The sequence below is a fragment of the Nestor notabilis genome, unplaced genomic scaffold (genome assembly GCF_000696875.1).
Source record: "Nestor notabilis isolate BGI_N333 unplaced genomic scaffold, ASM69687v1 scaffold2646, whole genome shotgun sequence".
NCBI lineage: Eukaryota > Metazoa > Chordata > Aves > Psittaciformes > Psittacidae > Nestor > Nestor notabilis.
This window is the reverse complement of record NW_009932196.1, coordinates 2,284-20,180: the sequence shown is the minus strand read 5'-3', so window position 1 is coordinate 20,180 and position 17,897 is coordinate 2,284. Positions and strand designations below refer to the sequence as shown.

The 17,897-nt window shown below is 45.1% G+C and overlaps 1 protein-coding gene across 1 annotated transcript in view; it reads right to left on the bottom strand.

Moving 5' to 3' along the window:
* Positions 1-17,652, bottom strand: part of RSF1 (remodeling and spacing factor 1) — a gene marked incomplete at its 3' end in the record, with an annotated part of 23,464 nt that extends 5,812 nt beyond the window's left edge. The window contains exons 1-9 of the mRNA XM_010016244.1: positions 17,563-17,652; positions 12,478-12,570; positions 11,637-11,842; positions 10,794-10,951; positions 5,478-7,186; positions 4,503-4,700; positions 3,217-3,321; positions 1,428-1,507; positions 1-11 (exon numbers count right to left, since the gene is read on the bottom strand). The exon at positions 1-11 is cut by the window's left edge and continues 71 nt beyond it. Of these exons, the coding sequence (XP_010014546.1) occupies positions 1-11; positions 1,428-1,507; positions 3,217-3,321; positions 4,503-4,700; positions 5,478-7,186; positions 10,794-10,951; positions 11,637-11,842; positions 12,478-12,570; positions 17,563-17,619 (2,617 nt within the window). The remainder of the gene's footprint in view (positions 12-1,427; positions 1,508-3,216; positions 3,322-4,502; positions 4,701-5,477; positions 7,187-10,793; positions 10,952-11,636; positions 11,843-12,477; positions 12,571-17,562) is intronic.
* Positions 17,653-17,897: the final 245 nt, after the last annotated feature.

Here is a 17,897-nt window from a genome sequence, read left to right as displayed (position 1 = left end):
ACCGCTCTTTTCTTTAGGAGAGAAAAACGAAAATGAGCTTACAGAAAGACTGTAGATACAGAGAATAAAGCTGTAATTAGCCCTGTTTGAAGCTCTGTCTCTAAGCAGAAGCATCCCAGGAGGACTTTCCAACTGAACCAGTTATTTTAGTTGGAATTATGTGCTAAATCTCCTATGACTACATTTTCCTGCCTGAATAATGTAAGAGATTCCAAAGAGTTCTGACAAACAACAGTACTTGAAGACTGCAAACACCACGGAAGTGATTGAAGTGGGGTCTAAAAGGCAATTAAAAACCAACTGAAAGATAATAAATGTTGTGATCAAGATGGTGTGGTCAGATCCATAACCACAACCAATTGTTCCCTGTGTGGTGAGGCCCTGTCACAGGGTGCCCAGAGAAGCTGGGGCTGCCCCATCCCTGGCAGTGTTCAAGGCCAGGTTGGACACAGGGGCTTGGAGCAACCTGCTCTAGTGGAAGGTGTCCCTGCCCGGGGCAGGGGTTGGAACTGAAGGATCTTAAGGTCCTTTCCAACCCAAACCATCCTGTGATTCTATAACCTTAGAGGCACTGAAAGATAAAATGGGAACTCAAAATCACACTGAACGGAAAAGTTACCAAGACAGGATGCAATTCCAAATGGACAAGTGTCAGATTTTAGACTTGGGCAGGAACAAGCAACTCCAGAAACACCAGAGAACAAACTTGTCCTGGGGAGTTGGAACTGGATGATCTTTAAGGTCCCTTCCAACCCAAGCCATTCTGTGAGTCTATGAAATAAGGGGCTATGTAGCAATTCTTTGCCAGAGGAGAAGAGCCTGAACAAAGATCAAGTCAGGCTGCTCTGGAAACAACTATGATGACAGATGGACTACAGCAACTGCAGAGTCTTGTAAACTTGCCAAAGTTTAACAGACTCTAAAGCGACAAGACTTAAACCCCACATTAATCTGGATGATCTTTGTAACCAAGTCAGGGCTTGAAGCAACCTGCTCTAGTGGAAGGTGTCCCTGCCTGTAGCAGGGGTTGGAGCTGGAGGAGCTTTCAGGTCCCTTCCAACACAAACCAGTCTGGGATTCTCCAATTCTATGACTTTGCTTACAGCAGGAACTGCTCACTGGGCTGACAGTGTAACACATGCAGCTGAACCAGTGCTAACAACCTTTCACCTACTGGCATAAGAAAGCCATATTCGTGTTCAGGCACCTTCATCAAACTTTAATACAATTGTATTTCCTTACTTTTTCCAATTATTGGGCTGCTTCTCCCCTCTTGCAAACTCTCCCAGCACTGCACCACCACCAACCAGTGGGAGGTCAAAACTGGTCTTACCAGTTCCCAGTCCCCAGTTATTCTACAAAGCTCCTTCAGTTCTTACAACCGCTCTGCTGAGCAGCTCGCTGCGAACACAACCACACAACAGTACCTGCGCTCCGCACGCTCCTTCTTCTTTAAGACCACGTCCAGATCTTGTAATTGTTCTTCTAATTTCTCACAGAGTAATTTCTAAAGGAATTAAACACAACATTAGTTTCTTCCATAACCAACTACTTTCATGTTCAGATGGTTCATTCACTACATTTGTCTGGAAGGAGGGTGAGTGCTTTGCTACGCTGGAGGCTCCTCTTCGATGAGGACAACAAAGACCACCTCTCTAAAACACATGCTTCACCATGAGCTGCTACAGCCATGCATCCTCCCAGAAACTGGCATTTACAGCCAGAAGCAACGTGCCTAAAGCAAGTAAAGAGGTTTGGAGTAAGCACTTCTAAATTAGTACCTCATTTTTATTGGTATTTACAGCTTTGCCTCAGAGAAACCTGAGGATTTCACAGACATACATAATATACACACAGAGTGGTACCTGCTTGTCCCTTATCCTAATCTCTGTAATAAACACGAATCTGTGGACACCACAATAAAAAGTGGAGACACATTTCACAATCCTTTTCTTACCAAATGTCTTGGAACAGCGCTTAATTCTCAAGAAGCCATATATAAAAATGACTTTTCACGGACAAATTGTCTTTTATTCCACGTTAATGCCCTCATGGTTCCCTTTCCAAGGATGATCTTCATGCTTTTACAAACCTGTCATTTTTCATGTTTAAAATCACTAAACACCAACAGAGCAAGGAAATGCTTTAACTACTAGCCACCATCCCAAATTGTGTAAAGAGAACATTCTCACACATATAAGACTATCACTACTTAAATAGTCCTAAAATACAGCTAAAGGTCACTGCTTGGTAGCGCCACATCGTGTCACATCCAGAGTGGCTTTTTGCAGGGCAACAGCCCTTTTGGCAAGGAATTTCTCTAAAAGCAAGGAAAGTGGTTTGGGAATCAGGCAGATTACTCTGAAAAAGTGGTTATATGGTTCCCTATTAATTTACCAAGAGCAGGAACACACACTGTCTGCCTTACCCCTGCAAGTCTTGCTATTTTAGGTGTCCTTTAAATGAAACCAGACACATGCACCACTTATCTTTTGGCAGAAGCAACTTCTAACCTTCAAGAACGTGTTCATACTTGTCTGTTACTTGACAAGGACAACTTGGGCTTTGCCAACAGAAGCAAACTATACTGTGAGACTCATCAGAAACAGCATCTTTCTCTAACCAGCTCCTGAGCATATGTCTCTGAAGGAGGAATAGCACTTAGAAACAGCTGCTTGCTTTGGCCACTGATCCAAAGATGGGAGAAGACCATGTAGCTGGAGATTCCAATCAACACATCAGCAACACACAGTCAATACTGTGTTAGTCTTGAGGTAATCTACCCAAAGATGGGAGAAGACCAGTGTGGTTGGAGATTCCCATCAATACGTCAGCAACACACAGTCAGCACTAGCAGAAAATGAAAAGGGAAGGGAAAACCACATCACAAAACTCAGGTTTAGTAATGGACAAGAGGGAAGCTGTGGCTGCCCCATCCCTGGCAGTGTTCAAGGCCAGGCTGGACACAGGGGCTTGGAGCAACCTGCTCTAGTGGAAGGTGTCCCTGCCCGTGGCAGGGGTTGGAACTGGAAGAGCTTTAAGGTCCCTTCCAACCCAAACCATTCTGTGATTCTGTAACATCACTGTATCTACCACTCACCACAGCCTATTTTTTAACAGAAGAAAGATAAAATCTCATGTTAAACTCCCAGCAGATCTCCACAACCCCAAAGCAAAGCTGTAAAGGAGAAGAGTGAAGCTGAACAAGAACCATACATGCTGGCAGGGTGGGCAGAACCACTCTCCATCAGGGATGATCATCAGGGGAGGGCGAAGGCAGGCTGTGTGGTACCCACTGTCACAAGAGTCACACAACAGAATCTGTGGAAACAAAACAGATCATGAGCATCTTTTGGCATCCACAACATGCAACAAGCTCCAGAACCATTTCTGCAGCCAACACAGAAGTGCTTTATAAATCCTTTGGACTGTGCCAACCCCCCCCAGAATCCTGTATCACTTATCACTAGATGCTTCCAGGGCCAGGAGTGGGTTTTATGGGGAAGTTTATATATATCACAGTTTTCCATTTTAACACCAGATTTCCCGTTATTATGTGCTCTCAGGCACTTAGTACTACTTGACTATGCTGATTGAAGCACAGCATGGAATCTGGGAATGCTTTCCAGATCCCAGATGAAGTGGAAAACTCCATCTGGACAAGATGTGGTGTGAAGCGTTTTCCCTGTGCACTCATAGCCACACGAAGGAAACCTGGTTATTCCTCAAGGCAGGATAATTTTATGTCCCAGAGAGTAGAGACACAGCAGGGGCATATAGAACCAGGCAACTACTGAAGTTCATACTTAGCTGGGTACAACTGGAGACATCCCTTTCCATTAAAGCTGAGGAACAAAGCTGGCATAAGCTGTGTGAGTATCTGCTAGGATATTTATCCTTTAGGTGAAACCTTGTCTCAGCTGCTAGGATACCTGTCACACACCTCAGAGTAGGGTTGTTTTGTGGATTCACAGCAGGACATTAGGATTTCCCAGATAAAGAGAGGAATTTGTGGTATCTACCACTGCTGAATGAGAACCATAAGTCCCAGGAAGAGTGAAAGCTCACTGTGCTCTTCCTGTATGGAATTCTGCTGTACGCAGTCCCCAGGGTGATGTGCAGCTCTATCCAACAAGGATGACTATGGACCTGTGATTATGTCACAACACACTAGAAAGGACAAATCACACTGCTGGGGCTTCTGATGTTGTTTCCCTTGTATTCACTGAGAGGCACAAGCTCAAAACCTCACCCAGATTAATTCTCAATGGGCTAAATTGTGTTACATGTCACAAATGACAACAACTCAGAGGCAGTAAAGAGAAGAAGTCACTTCCCTTCTTATTAAAGGCAAACTCATTTACTATCATGAGTTTACCACCTAAACCCTAGAGAGGTTTCTTTAGAGAGCCACTCCAGAGGATGATGCACCTCCAGATACCACCAAAGCCAATGCACCACATCTACACAACAGCCAACGGAAGCTCGCCCCAGTAGCCTACCAGCTCAGGGTGATTGGGAAGGCCACACTTCTTGCACGGCTCATCGTCATCAGCAGGGGCAGCTTCTTCTTCCTCCTCTTCTTCCTCCTCTTCCTCCTCCTCAGAGTTTTTTTCACTCTCTGAGGCCTCACTTTCTTCATTACTTGAGTATTTCCACCGGCCGCGTGTCCGCGTCCCCGTCCACCGAACTTTGCTTCTCTAGGAGACACACCAAAGAGAAACCACAAAGGAAGCTCACAGAGTTTCTTCCCAGATCACATAAAATACTTGTCTCTACACCGAAGAGATTCATTTCCACCACAACAGCTGAATTTAGCACAGAGCACTTCATTGAATAAATTGTCTTATCAAAGAGCCTTTAAATGCAACAGGATAATAAAGGAAGAGAAACTCCTATCACCCTATCAAGAAGCACTTCCCATATGGAGACAGGCTGAGAACATTGGGGCTGTTGAGCCTGGAGAAGAGAAGCTGCGTGGAGACCTCAGAGCAGCTTCCAGTGTCTGAAGGGGGCTACAAGGATGCTGCACAGGGACTCTTCATCAGGGACTGGAGTGACAGGACAAGGGGTGATGGGTTTAAACTGAAACAGGAGAAGTTCAGGTTGGATCTAAGGCAGAAGCTCTTCCCTGTGAGGGTGCTGAGGCGCTGGAACAGGCTGCCCAGAGAAGCTGTGGCTGCCCCATCCCTGGCAGTGTTCAAGGCCAGGTTGGACACAGGGGCTTGGAGCAACCTGCTCTAGTGGAAGGTGTCCCTGCCCGTGGCAGAGGCTTGGAACTGGAGGAGCTTTAAGGTCTGTTCCAACACAGACCAGTCTATGAATCCATGGATGAGTCCACTGACTGGACTGCAAAGCTACTTCCTTGCAAAAACTCACCAAAGAAACACAATCCTCAACGTTCCTATGTAAGTGCATATTCTTACAGACAAGACTCTGGGTATTCTTTATTCCTGGCTAATAAAATGAGGTATTACCTTGTTGACCTTAGAATTTGACTCCTTCTCTTTCTTTGCATCTTCTTTTCGTTCTGGCTTTTGTGCTGCTGCAGGTTTCTCCTCTTCCTCCTCAGCTCGCTTTCTGTCAGGTTTCTGATCCCGAGTCTCCACAACTTTTGGAGTAGGCTTGGATATCCTTGGAGATCTCCTTAACGTGCGGCCAATGCTGACCTCTTCTGGCGGCGTTTCTGCCTTTCTCTTCCGACTGGAGATCCTGATGGTTAATTTGATCCCTTCTTTCTGCCTTTCAGAAGTTATTTCTTTGTTATCTGTTGCACAGCTTTCTTCCTCAGACACTAGCTTATATTTAAATTTGCTTTTAGGAACTGGAGAGTCCTTTTTACTCTCTGAGGAGTCCTCTAGGTTAGAAGCATGAGCATCATCTGACCTATCTGGCTCCGTCTTGGCAGCTTCTGGCTCTTCTTCTTGTTTTTCAGGGCTTGATCTTTCTTCTCCTTTGCTCTCCTTAGGTTGAGGCGTTTTACTTTCAGAGCCCTCCTTTTCCAAGCCAGGGTTCTCTAAAGCAGCAGGAGAAGCGGGCGCAGGGGGTATCTCAGCAGCTTTTGGAGAACCAGCTCTCTCCTCAGACTCACCTTTACCTTTCAAAGTCTCTTCATCAGAGAGCGCTGGGTTGGGCAGCTCTGCCCGAGCAGATGCAGTTGGGGACTTCTCTAAGCATTCTTTGGGTGGTGATAGTCTATCCTGTTTGATTTTAGTGGCTGGTTTCTCTTCAGTTGTTTTGGCACAGACTTCAGAGTTCGAAGGCTCTTCCACTACCACGTCACAGGCTGTGCTGTCCGGGGGCTCCTTCTCCACAGGACTCAATTCCTCCTTTAAAGGCACTTTCTGATTAGAAGCCTCGGAGACGGCGGCCCCGATCTCCTTCAGCACAGTCACTGCGTTCTTTTCCACCTCACACGTTTTGATGGGTTTACTAACAGAATTCAGGGACTCTGACACCTTTTCCCCACTTTTCCCATTTTTCTCCTTCAGGGAGCTGCTCTCTTCCTTTGCACCAGCAGAGTGCTCTGGCTTGTTATTCTGTATGATGCTTGGGGTTATCTTTTCACAGCTAACCTCTCCATTCACCAGCACTTTCCCATCAGGACATAAAGCAGTGATTGTAGGGACTCTCTTAAAAGCTTCTTCTTCAGGTTTCCCTTCTTCCTTCAAGACATCCTTTGTTGGAGTAACACATTTACACAGAGGCCCCTTTATTGGACTGTCATAGTCATCCGTCAGCTTGATCTCTCGCTTCTTAAGCGGTATTTTGGCCTGCTGGTCATTTTTCAGCTTCTCACTTTCTTCCACTGATTTCTCCACTATTTCTTGGGGAGTTTTGACATTAACACAAAATTCTAACCTCTCTGGCTCATGAACTGCTATTTTATCCGTGCAACTTTTGACTTCTTTTAAGTCTTTTGATTCTATTTTGTTTTCCTTCACCTCGGCTTTAACAGGCTTGACATTTTCTTTAAAGGAGTCACTTTCTTCTTTGACAGTTTGCTTTTCTTCAGTGTATTCTGAAGCTTTCTCTAATTTTACTATTACTGGCAACTTTATGATTTCTTTTTCTTCCACTTTCTCCACTTTCAGGGTATTTTCATCTTCTTTGACCGCAGGAAGAGGAAGGTTTTCTGATTCTATCGCCTGTTCTTCCACCTCTTCTTTGATTTTCAATTGATTTTCTGTTGACAGAGAAAAACTATGAGACACCCAGAAGGACCTACAGGGTCACAAAGAGCATCCATCAGAACAAAGGCAGATGTAAAGCACCCAACAACCCATAGTCCCCCACAAATGAATCTTCTCTCACTGAATACCCAGGGGTCTGGCTGCTCTAACACTGTCACTAAATAAATGGGGTGCTAATTTTTAACTATAGAATCACATTTCAGTTTAATTATACACCAAAATAAACCTAAATTTCAGAAGCTAGAAGCAGAATTTATCCTTCTTTAAACAGCCATCTTAGCCCCTTCCTCAACAGTGGCACAATGCTTTCAGAGGATACATGCACGAAGCATCAAGCTTGAAGTCTTGCTTGAGTTTCTGAACTCTTTCACAAACCAGAACGTGGTGGAAGATTCCATGGTCTTCAAGTGAAATTCCACATGGAAATCAGGCCCCAGCAGTTCAGAGAAAAAAGGAAGACATTCAGATGCCAGAGGGGAGATTGAGATGAGCTCTGAGGCAGAAGCTCTTCCCCGTGAGGGTGCTGAGGTGCTGGCACAGGGTGCCCAGAGGAGCTGTGGCTGCCCCATCCCTGGCAGTGTTCAAGGCCAGGTTGGACACAGGGGCTTGGAGCAACCTGCTCTAGTGGAAGGTGTCCCTGCCCAGGGCAGGGGTTGGAGCTGGAGGAGCTTTAAGGTTCCTTCCAACCCAAACCACGCTGGGATTCTGTGCATAGTGAGGAAGAACGGATTTTAGAACATTTTCAGATACAAAGCATGTATTCATGTCAGTCTCAGCAATCAGAACACAAGTGAAAGATGAATCCCTAAAGCACCCGGAGTGGTAACATTCTGAAGGCTCAGAGCTGGTCTTTTACCTTTCAGAGAAGTGCTTCCCACTCTGAGCCCTTGTAACACAAAAGCTGCCTTTTTAAAGCCATTTGTCTGTAACGGTGAGAACTGAGGTTTTTTTTTCCTGTGTCCAAGTTCTTTCACTCTCTCCTCACTTCTTTCTGCCTAAACCTGTTTGACCATTTCTTCCCTTCACCTCCTTCCTTCTCCCAAGCTTCAAGGAGCACCAGAAACCCAAATCTCCTCTATACCAAAACTCAACAGCTAGAGTTGTCAACAGTTTAACTGCCCTAGTCTACAGTTTAACTCCCCAAACTGCTCATAAGGCATTTCAGATACACAAACTGACTTAGCTGGTGCACAAGTCATTTCAACACTACTTGAGCCAATTCCTCAGGCTAGTAAAGCACACGTAAGCATTGGGTCAGTTGAGCTTTTTGTATGAACTTATTTCACACAATCTGAGAAGTGGCCAAAGCAAACAGGTATCAGGTCTTCCAGTATGTTTTCACATAACAGAAGAGCTTTGAGTGAGGTCCTTGGACTACTAATAAATACTAAAGCTTCTCAACTGAGAGCCTCTGAGTAGTGCTCTGTGACTGTGCATTTCTCACTGCATGTGTCAATCATTTCATCATTCAGCCCATACGTGGGACTAGTGCCCAGGAGTGATTCTGCACCAATATCATGTGAGACACAGGCAAGAGCAGCACTTGGAATTCACTCTGCAGTGCTGGTAACCACACAGGTGGTGGTGTCACTTAAATGCAGAGTTACACACTGGAAAAGCCTTAGAGTGGAAGACAAACCTGCTGGAGTTCATCCCAATTCCCTGCCATTTCTACATGAGTCTTTTAATGCTGCCACAACCACTTCAGTGTTACCTAAATGTTTTATTTCTTCTGCTCTACACTGTTTGTTACAAAGAATGAGAATAAAACAGCAAGTCTTTGATACTCAGAATCAAAACAGGCTTTGGCTAATTCCATACATCAAATTAACTTTATTAAATTAAATCCTTTAAGCAGATTTGAAGGAACACACCCTAAGACACTGAAATCTTAAATCTTGTTTCTGATTATGGAAATACCTTCTTGTATGTCAATAAAATAACACCAGGTTGTAACTGGGGTGGAGTTACTAGGGATAAGCAGCTTTTAGCTTTCCATAACCTGAGAATAGAGCAGATCTTGCAAAGTAAAGTGCTTCAGGCTGACAGATACTTGCTAAAAGCAATGCACAAAGCAACAAGTCAGGCAGGTTATTAAATATGTGCAATGACATGGCAATAAGGAAGGAAAAAAGGTTCTTTGCTAGTGGAGGCAGCCAGGGACCACTTCACTTCTAAAACATTCTGGTATTTTAAATCATTACAATTAAACTCATGTTGAGTTCTGGTGTCCTCAACATCAGAAGGACATGGAGCTGTTGGAGCAAGCCCAGAGGAGGCCACGAGGATGATCAGGGGCTGGAGCAGCTCCTGTATGGAGACAGGCTGAGAACATGGGGGCTGTTCAGCCTGGAGAAGAGAAGCTGCGTGGAGACCTCAGAGCAGCTTCCAGTGTCTGAAGGGGGCTACAAGGATGCTGCAGAGGGACCTTCACCAGGGACTGGTGTGACAGGACGAGGGGTGATGGGTTCAAACTGGAACAGGGGAAGTTTAGATTAGATACAGGGAAGAAGTTCTTTACTGTGAGGGTGCTGAGGCACTTGGCTCAAGGAAGCTGTGGCTGCCCCATCCCTGGCAGTGTTCAAGGGCAGGCTGGACAGAGCCTTGGGTGACATGGTCTAGTGTGTGGTGTCCCTGCCCATGGCAGGGGGTTGGAACTGGATGAACTTAAGGTCCTTTCCAACCCAAACCATTCTATGATTCTTGAAAAATCAATGCTGATTGTGAAACACTGGAGGATATAACCTGTATTTTTTTTGATTCAAACTCAAAATGGAAAGTAAACAGGGCACCCAATGATGTCTTGATTTCAAATATGGCATTGCACAAACAGGTATTTTTCTTCTTTTAAATTTTAATGTTGCTAGAACAGGAAACATTTGGCAACACTTCAATGCCCCACAAAAACACACAATGAGCATGTACAGCAAAATAAAATTCCCCTTATAAACAAACGCTTGAGCCTAAATATGCACTAAAAACCCCTCCAAAAATATTTATCATTTCGAAGTACTCAATATTGAAGGGCACCGGAGCTGGAGCAGGGCCTGGAGCACAAGTGTGATGGGGAAGGGCTGAGGGACCTGGGGGTTTAGTGTGGAGAAGAGAAGGCTCAGGGGGACCTGATCGCTCTCTGGAACTGCCTGACAGGAGGATGGAGCCAGGAGGGGGCTGGTCTCTGCTCCCAAGGAACAAGGGATGGGACTAGAGGAAACGGCCTCAAGCTGCCCCAGGGCAGGTTTAGCTGGAGCTGAGGAACAATTCCTTGCCCAGAGGGTGCTCAGGCATTGGAACAGGCTGCCCAGGGCAGGGCTGGAGGCACCGTCCCTGCAAGTGTTCACAGCCCGTGGAGCCGAGGCCTCAGTGCCAGGGGTTAGTGGTGGCCTTGGCACTGCTGGGAATGGTTGGACTTGATCTTAAAGGTCTTTTCCAACCTGGTTGGGCCTATGATTTACTGGATTTCCTTTGAACAGAAACAGGTTTTGTGGATTGATTTTCTTTAAGAAGTCCTGCTCTGACACAGTAACTTCTCAGGAAGTTGAGAACTCTTTACACTGCCACAGCACAACACTGAAAACTGTAGAAAAGAAGGCAGAAAACCTTGTGTAGATGGTTCTTCAGCCTTTTTGGTGTCTTCATCTTCTATGCTGGGGCTTTCACGTGATGAATTCTCCTGCTGAGCATTGCTGGGTTTCAACAGGGCAGGATCAATCTGTGCTTTCAGTAGCTCCAGGGTCTCAGCAAGTTCATTGCGGTTTCTAGATGACAGAATTAAACCCCGTATTATTTGATAAGCCACTTGCTCATCCCAAAGGGATTCATAACAAGTAAACAAACAGCCCTGAAAACCAAATACACAACCACAGCAAAATGCCTGTCCCACCACTGTGGCTGATGCTTCAGAGTCAGAAACCTTCCAAATTATCCATACCAAAATGAAACCACTTTTGGGGTAGGATCTTATCCACCTCAACTAAAGCCCTGTCAGGTCTGGATCTGAGCTGCTGCTATTCTTTTATGTATTATCCTCTCACCAATCCTCACTGACTGCTTTGCAATTGCTTCTTTCTCTCAGTGGAGAGGAAGTTGTAGTTTTCTGCTCCAAAAGGAATCACCACATCATTCAAGTGACAACTTCCAAAAGCAGGGAACTACAACAGTGGCTTCTGTGAGAAGCTGCCAGAAGCTTCCCCTCTATCCTGCTACCCTTCCATATATCCTTTGTAGCTTAAGCAGAAGGGAAGTTACACATTGGCTGTCACCAACAAATCAGTGAGTTATTTCTGCAGGTGGTTTTCCACTAACACACACATGTGAAGGCAGAGAATCCCACTGTCAGGAATCCTGCTCCATGAGAAACGGAGAGTTACTGACATAGATTTCGGAAGACACAGTCACAAATGGCTGAAAATCCCTATAAAGTAAGGAAAAATAAAGAAATACCTAACAATGCACTTCCATGTGGATCCATCCTGATCATCCTGTTCTTCTATGTACATCCTGACATTATGCTCTTGATCCAGCTGATACCAGTACATGAGGCCATCCTTGTCACGACCGATGGGCTGAAGGCGCATGGCATCAGCATCCTCCTCATTAATGATGTTCTTGAACTTGAGGTTATCATCAAACTGACATTCACAGAGATACTGGGAAAGGGAGAAATCAGGGAGACTGTTCAAATGTCAAAATACAGATAGAAATAAGAAAAATCAGTCATTTGGAGCTTCTTTTAGGCCTCTATCAGATCTTTCAGTTTGAGCTATGAGAGGGGTGTTTTACGGACCATGTTGGTTTGAAATGAAAGAAGGTTTGGGGTTTGGGTTTTGCTTTTTTTTGCTTTTCCAGCTTAGAAAGTGTATTTTTAATTATTTTATCTAGGCCAAGGAATCTCATCCTACAATGAGCCACACACCCAAACTTGGAACCCACCCTGAGAGCTTCCTCAAGACTTGAAAAGATGAAGTCCCACCTTTGGCTTTGGGACTCAACAAGCTAATGAACATCTTAAAGTGCACTACACAGGCACACAGATACTGACAGAACAGTCAGTACAGCCCAATTTCCACACAGAGGGTGGAAAAATATGCAGAGCGTTCAGTTTGGGCCTATTCCACTTTAATGAATATGATGCCTGTCACAAGAGCAGCTCTATATTTAATATATCTGCTTATGGCTCAGTCAAGCTAAATTTGCAAGCTGCTGAAGTGAAAAAGCCAAAGCTCCAAGATATTTAAGTGAGCAAGGATGAAGTCATTCAGCACCTCAGCTGATCAATGTGTACCTTCAGAATCCCCAGTTTGCATTCAACACTCATTTCCAGATATCCTTTTTTTTCCATCTCCCAAGCCCACGTGCTGTTGAATTCTTGGCATATCTGTCACAAACAGAATCACAACATTGCCAGGGTTAGTGGATAAAAGCAACTTTAAGCTTTTATATTAACAGTACCATGTGACAGTAACAATTATACATGATCTCTTCAGAGTGCAGGTCAGAAAGCCTCCCACGAAACAGAAGCAGAAGTGGGGTTGTTTGGCAAGCACTGGTGAATCTCCATGGAAGAGTAGATAGAGGTCCTGATCACCACCAGCTTCTCTAAAGCTCTGAAATCAGGCAGCACAGCTCTGAACCAGGAAGATATTCTTGTCTTTGCTGAGCAAAAGCTCCTGTTCTATTTCTGGCTTGTCTATTCAGAATAGAAACTCTCTTGAGCAGACATGATTTCTTATTGCACGTCCTTATGGGCACTTTGCACGTCTTGGGGCCACCTGAGTCCTCCCCCTGTACTGCAGATAAATGCCACTGATACTCACTCTGCACTGTGGAATGATGATTCCTTAGAAAATAACTCTGGGCTTCAAGCTGCTTGATAAATATTTTAAAGTATAGAATCATCCCAGAACCAACCAGGTTGGAAAAGACCTTTAAGCTCACCAAGTCCAACCATTCCCAGCAGTGCCAAGGCCACCACTGACCCCTGGCACTGAGGCCTCGGCTCCACGGGCTGTGAACACTTGCAGGGACGGTGCCTCCAGCCCTGCCCGGGGCAGCCTGTTCCAATGCCTGAGCACCCTCTGGGCAAGGAATTGTTCCTCAGCTCCAGCTAAACCTGCCCTGGGGCAGCTTGAGGCTGCTTCCTCTTGGCCCATCCCTTGTTCCTTGGGAGCAGAGACCAGCCCCCTCCTGGCTTCATCCTCCTGTCAGGTAGATGTAGAGTGAGAAGTGTGGCCAACTTCCATTTACTTCAAGCAAACATTTAATGACACAAATGTAAGGAAAAACCACACAAGAAAAGTGGCAGTAGAAGACAAACAGATTGACTCAGCAGAAGCTCCAACAGTAATGGTGGAGAATGAATTCCCTCTCCTCCTAAACAACTCAGACATGACCAGGGAAGAGCTGTTTATCAGTTGAGGACACGTGGTGAGGCTATTCCAGCGAAAACACCAGTTATAAGGAGGCAAAAGCTGATCAATCTCCAGTCAAGATTATTCTGAAGTGCCACTGTTGCATCATGACTGTCCAGATTAGCACACGAGGTGCTGCTGCCCTTCAGCCTGTGAGGAAGCAGAGCCCTGCCCAATGGACTCAGCCAAGGCTGTGGTCTCCCCATCACCAAATGATTGTTAAACACAAGATACAGCCACTCAGCTACTTGGAAACCTGTAAATCACATCTAAAGCTGCTTTCTCTGGAAAAAGGAGCCAAAAATAACCCTAAACGTCACCCACCAGCAGCAGAGCTCAGCTAATCCATGTTGTAAAACTCCATGTGGGCTACAACCCCATGGCCGTACTACCTACCCTCTGCTATCCTTAGTACCAACACCTCTCTTTAAGTGACCCATGAGTAAGCCTGCACTCAGCTCAGCTACACCATAAATCACACTCTGACTTTAAACTGTGGCCTACAGAGAACAGTGAAGAGTGTGCTCTCAGGTCACAACGAACCCTGCTGGAGAGCCATGATTCCTGCCCCAAGGTTAAGGAGCCTTATGTGAGCACTTCTCCGATGCAAAACCAAAGCTGATGGCAAGAGACAATCCCTGCTCACTCATACAGAGGGGTTCCTCTGCTTGCTTTCTTGTTCCCAACTGTGTAACGTGAGGAACACTGGGAACTGGGTATCAACCCCTTGCTGAGGACACGTGCCAGTCACTGCTCATTACTTACTCATCAAGTATGAAAGCAATAATGAGAAGTTGCACATGCTGTGGAAGTGTGTGGCTGTCAAAGCAGCAGCTCAGAGACATCAGAGCTGCTGAAGCATCTGTTCAACCTGAAATGACTACGTTTTGACAATTAAAACCCAGATGATTGTGCTTTCTCCTGACAAGTACTGTCACAACCCTCAGCTACGGATCTCACTGAGTCAGGCTCCAATGAAGTGTTAGTCTCTGCCTCCATAAAGGGGACATTTCAAACTGATCAAAGAGATGCTGCTTGCAGGAGCTTCTGCACACTAAGGAGTGGTCAGCATCATCCCACCCTGCAAAAGAGAGGCTGAACCATCTGTCTTGAGTATTTCCAAGGCAGCTACAATGGCATCTGACACCACTGCCATGTGCCAAATGTTCAGATGTAAAGAATGATGCCAGGAAGGTGAAACACACAGCACAGAGTCTGCCTGGGTGGCACTAGAGGTACACAATTTCTAAGAGCCAGAAGAGACACTGTGTTCAGAATGTGCCAGTTTTGGGGTTGAATGTGTCAGATGGACCAGTCCAGGTAAACCTTATCTGTATAAAATTGCAGTATATGCTTGATAAATAGTCAAGTCATAGAATCCCAGACTGGTTTGTGTTGGAAGGGACCTTAAAGCTCATCCAGTTCCAACCCCTGCCACAGGCAGGGACACCTTCCACTAGAGCAGGTTGCTCCAAGCCCCTGTGTCCAACCTGCCCTTGAACACTGCCAGGGATGGGGCAGCCACAGCTTCTCTGGGCACCCTGTGCCAGCGCCTCAGCACCCTCACAGGGAAGAGCTTCTGCCTCAGAGCTCATCTCAATCTCCCCTCTGGCAGGTTCAAGCCATTCCCCTTGGCCTGTCCCTACATCCCTTGTCCAAAGCCCCTCTCCAGGTCTCCTGGAGCCCCTTTAGGCACCGGAGCTGCTCTAAGGTGTCCCCTTCAGGAGCCTTCTCTTCTCCAGCTGCCCCAGCCCAGCTCTCTCAGCCTGGCTCCAGAGCAGAGCTGCTCCAGCCCCCTCTGTAAAGCATTTTGTCAGGAGACAGCACAATCTGAATTAGCTCAACTGCTCATTCCTCAAAGAAGAGCTCAGCTGAACAGTTCCTCCTTGTTGTTCAAATGTTTAGGACAAGCCCTTTTCTCTACCTCAGTCCTACATGACCACACACACTCCTTGCACAGAGAAGAAAAGCCATTGTCTTCCAAGCTGCTTGATAAGCATTTTATATTCTTGTAAGTACAGCCACTTTCAAGCTTAGAGCCATTTTATTCCAATAGACTACTTGTGTGGATGCTGGTGAGCCAAGCTGGGTGGTTTTCCATCACAAGACTCAACTGCAATGTTCCCTTCCTACCCCAAAATACAGCAATCAGTCAAAATACCAGCCACAGCTTAGAGGCAGTGTTTTTATCATGCTCTTCACAAGCATGGCAGTCAAATAAAGCATATCTTACAAACAGCTGGTATATAAACCCTCCTATTAATACTATTTACATGCATAAACATTAAAAGCATTTAAGTTTGAATGTCCTCCACTTAAAGTTTCCACCTAAGACATGAAAATGGTCACATGTAGAATGTATCAAGCCCTGTTTTATCAAAGCAACACAGCAGTAGTTTCTAGCAAAGGAAAACCAGGTGAACATCAGAGTATGTCAGTAATACATTGATCAATCTGCATCCAAGAAAATGCTCCCAATGGTTCCACACCTTTTCCATTTTTCCTGGCTTTTGTGGCTTTTCCCAATATTCTATTGGTTTCCTAAATTAATTATACCCCTCTGAAATGAGGATAATATTAGCAAACCTCTCTAGTGACATTCAAATTCCTTTGTTCTTCAAGCTTCCTGTGAACCACCAGCTAGAATAAGCTTCAAGTTAGCTCTGGAGACTGTTAAATGAAGTGGAATTTCTTAGTGCTTACTTGGTCTTCACAAGGGGAGGTGGGAGGGTTTCCTTAACACCTTCCCATCCTTTGAGTGCCTGCTGAAGGAAGATTTTCCCCTCATAAACTTGGTTCATCCCTGTCCTTTCTGCTCACCACACCAGTGGTAAGTTGCTTCAGCAGGGTACAAACACCAGACTTAGTTTTTCTCAGCTTGCTGCAATGGCTTTTTTAGTGTATTAAGGAATTTAACACAATTCAGTAACCACAACAATACGTGAAGTGTACAAATGTTACATAAATTATATTATTCTTTTAAAACATCACCATAAAAATCTTGACAATTGCTTAAGAGGTTAGATTTCACCTCAGGCCCTTCAGCAGGTTAATTCCTGACATACTCCCAGTCCTGAACACATCATCTTAGCACTACACAAACCTCAAGAGGAATCCCTGGCTCTGTAAAGCTTAGAGACAGCACTTTAAGGGGCCAAAAGGCACCTGGATTTGCCAAGTGCCATTATCTGTGTCACTGCTCTTACCATAATGCTGTATTTCTAAGTAAGATGTGATCGTGGCTGCACAGACAATAGCAAGACTGTGTTTTTGTGGATCAAAAGACACATGGAACATAGGCAGAGGGGAAATGGTAACCCATAAAATGTGAATAGCTATTTGTGTTTTCTGAAGCGGTTTTCTGAAGCAGTTTTCTGAAGCAGTTCTTTAAACTGAAAACTATTTGCATGTAACGTGCCCTCAATGGCACAGCCACAATTAAACTCCCAATACAGAACTATGTAAACCAAGGGGATGCTGTATTTGGTAGATGCACAACTACATTTTCATCCTTCTGAGCATGCAGGTATCAGTCAGTGCAATACTTCCATTTATTATTAACACATGCTGCAAGAACTGTGTGGTGAGTCCCTGTCTGAATACCAAACAAACCACGGTACCAGAATCATATCCAGATGACTGATACACAAGTCAATTGTTATTGTAAATCCCTCTGCTCAATTTAGCCTGTTTTCAGGCTACTAAACCTCCTTATTTAAGGTCTTAATGCTCAAAGAAGTATTTTACTACCGGGTATGAAGGTGTCCACTCTTGCACATGCAGAAATACTGTCTGGTTACTCAAAGTTAAGCTGGGATCTTCTACTACTAATGGGCATGCAGAGTGTTGGCGCCAACAGAGCCCAAGGCTCAGGATCATTCATAGCAGGGATTGCTGCCACAACAGCTCATCACAACCACACTCCAGCATTGCAGAATCATCCAACGTGCATATTGTACCTTGATCAAATACTTTTCCCATCTGTCTGCTGTGACAGACTTGCCAATCTTTCTCATCAGTTTCAAGTGAAGCTCCACCAATTCTTTTGGAACTGCAGCATTGAGAGAGAGAGAGAGAGAGAGAGAAAAACAAAGTTGTTATGAAGTCTGGTGCAAATATACTTCAATGATAAACACTGATAACACCAAAACACTGTGACAAATTGAGACATTTTCATCAAACAGAGTGACTTGAGCTCTGCTGAAGAGCAGCCCTGCAACTTGGAGATGGAGGAAGGTTCATTTAATCCCCTTGGATTTGCACTTATGATCATTGTTGTCCTTCCTTACATCAA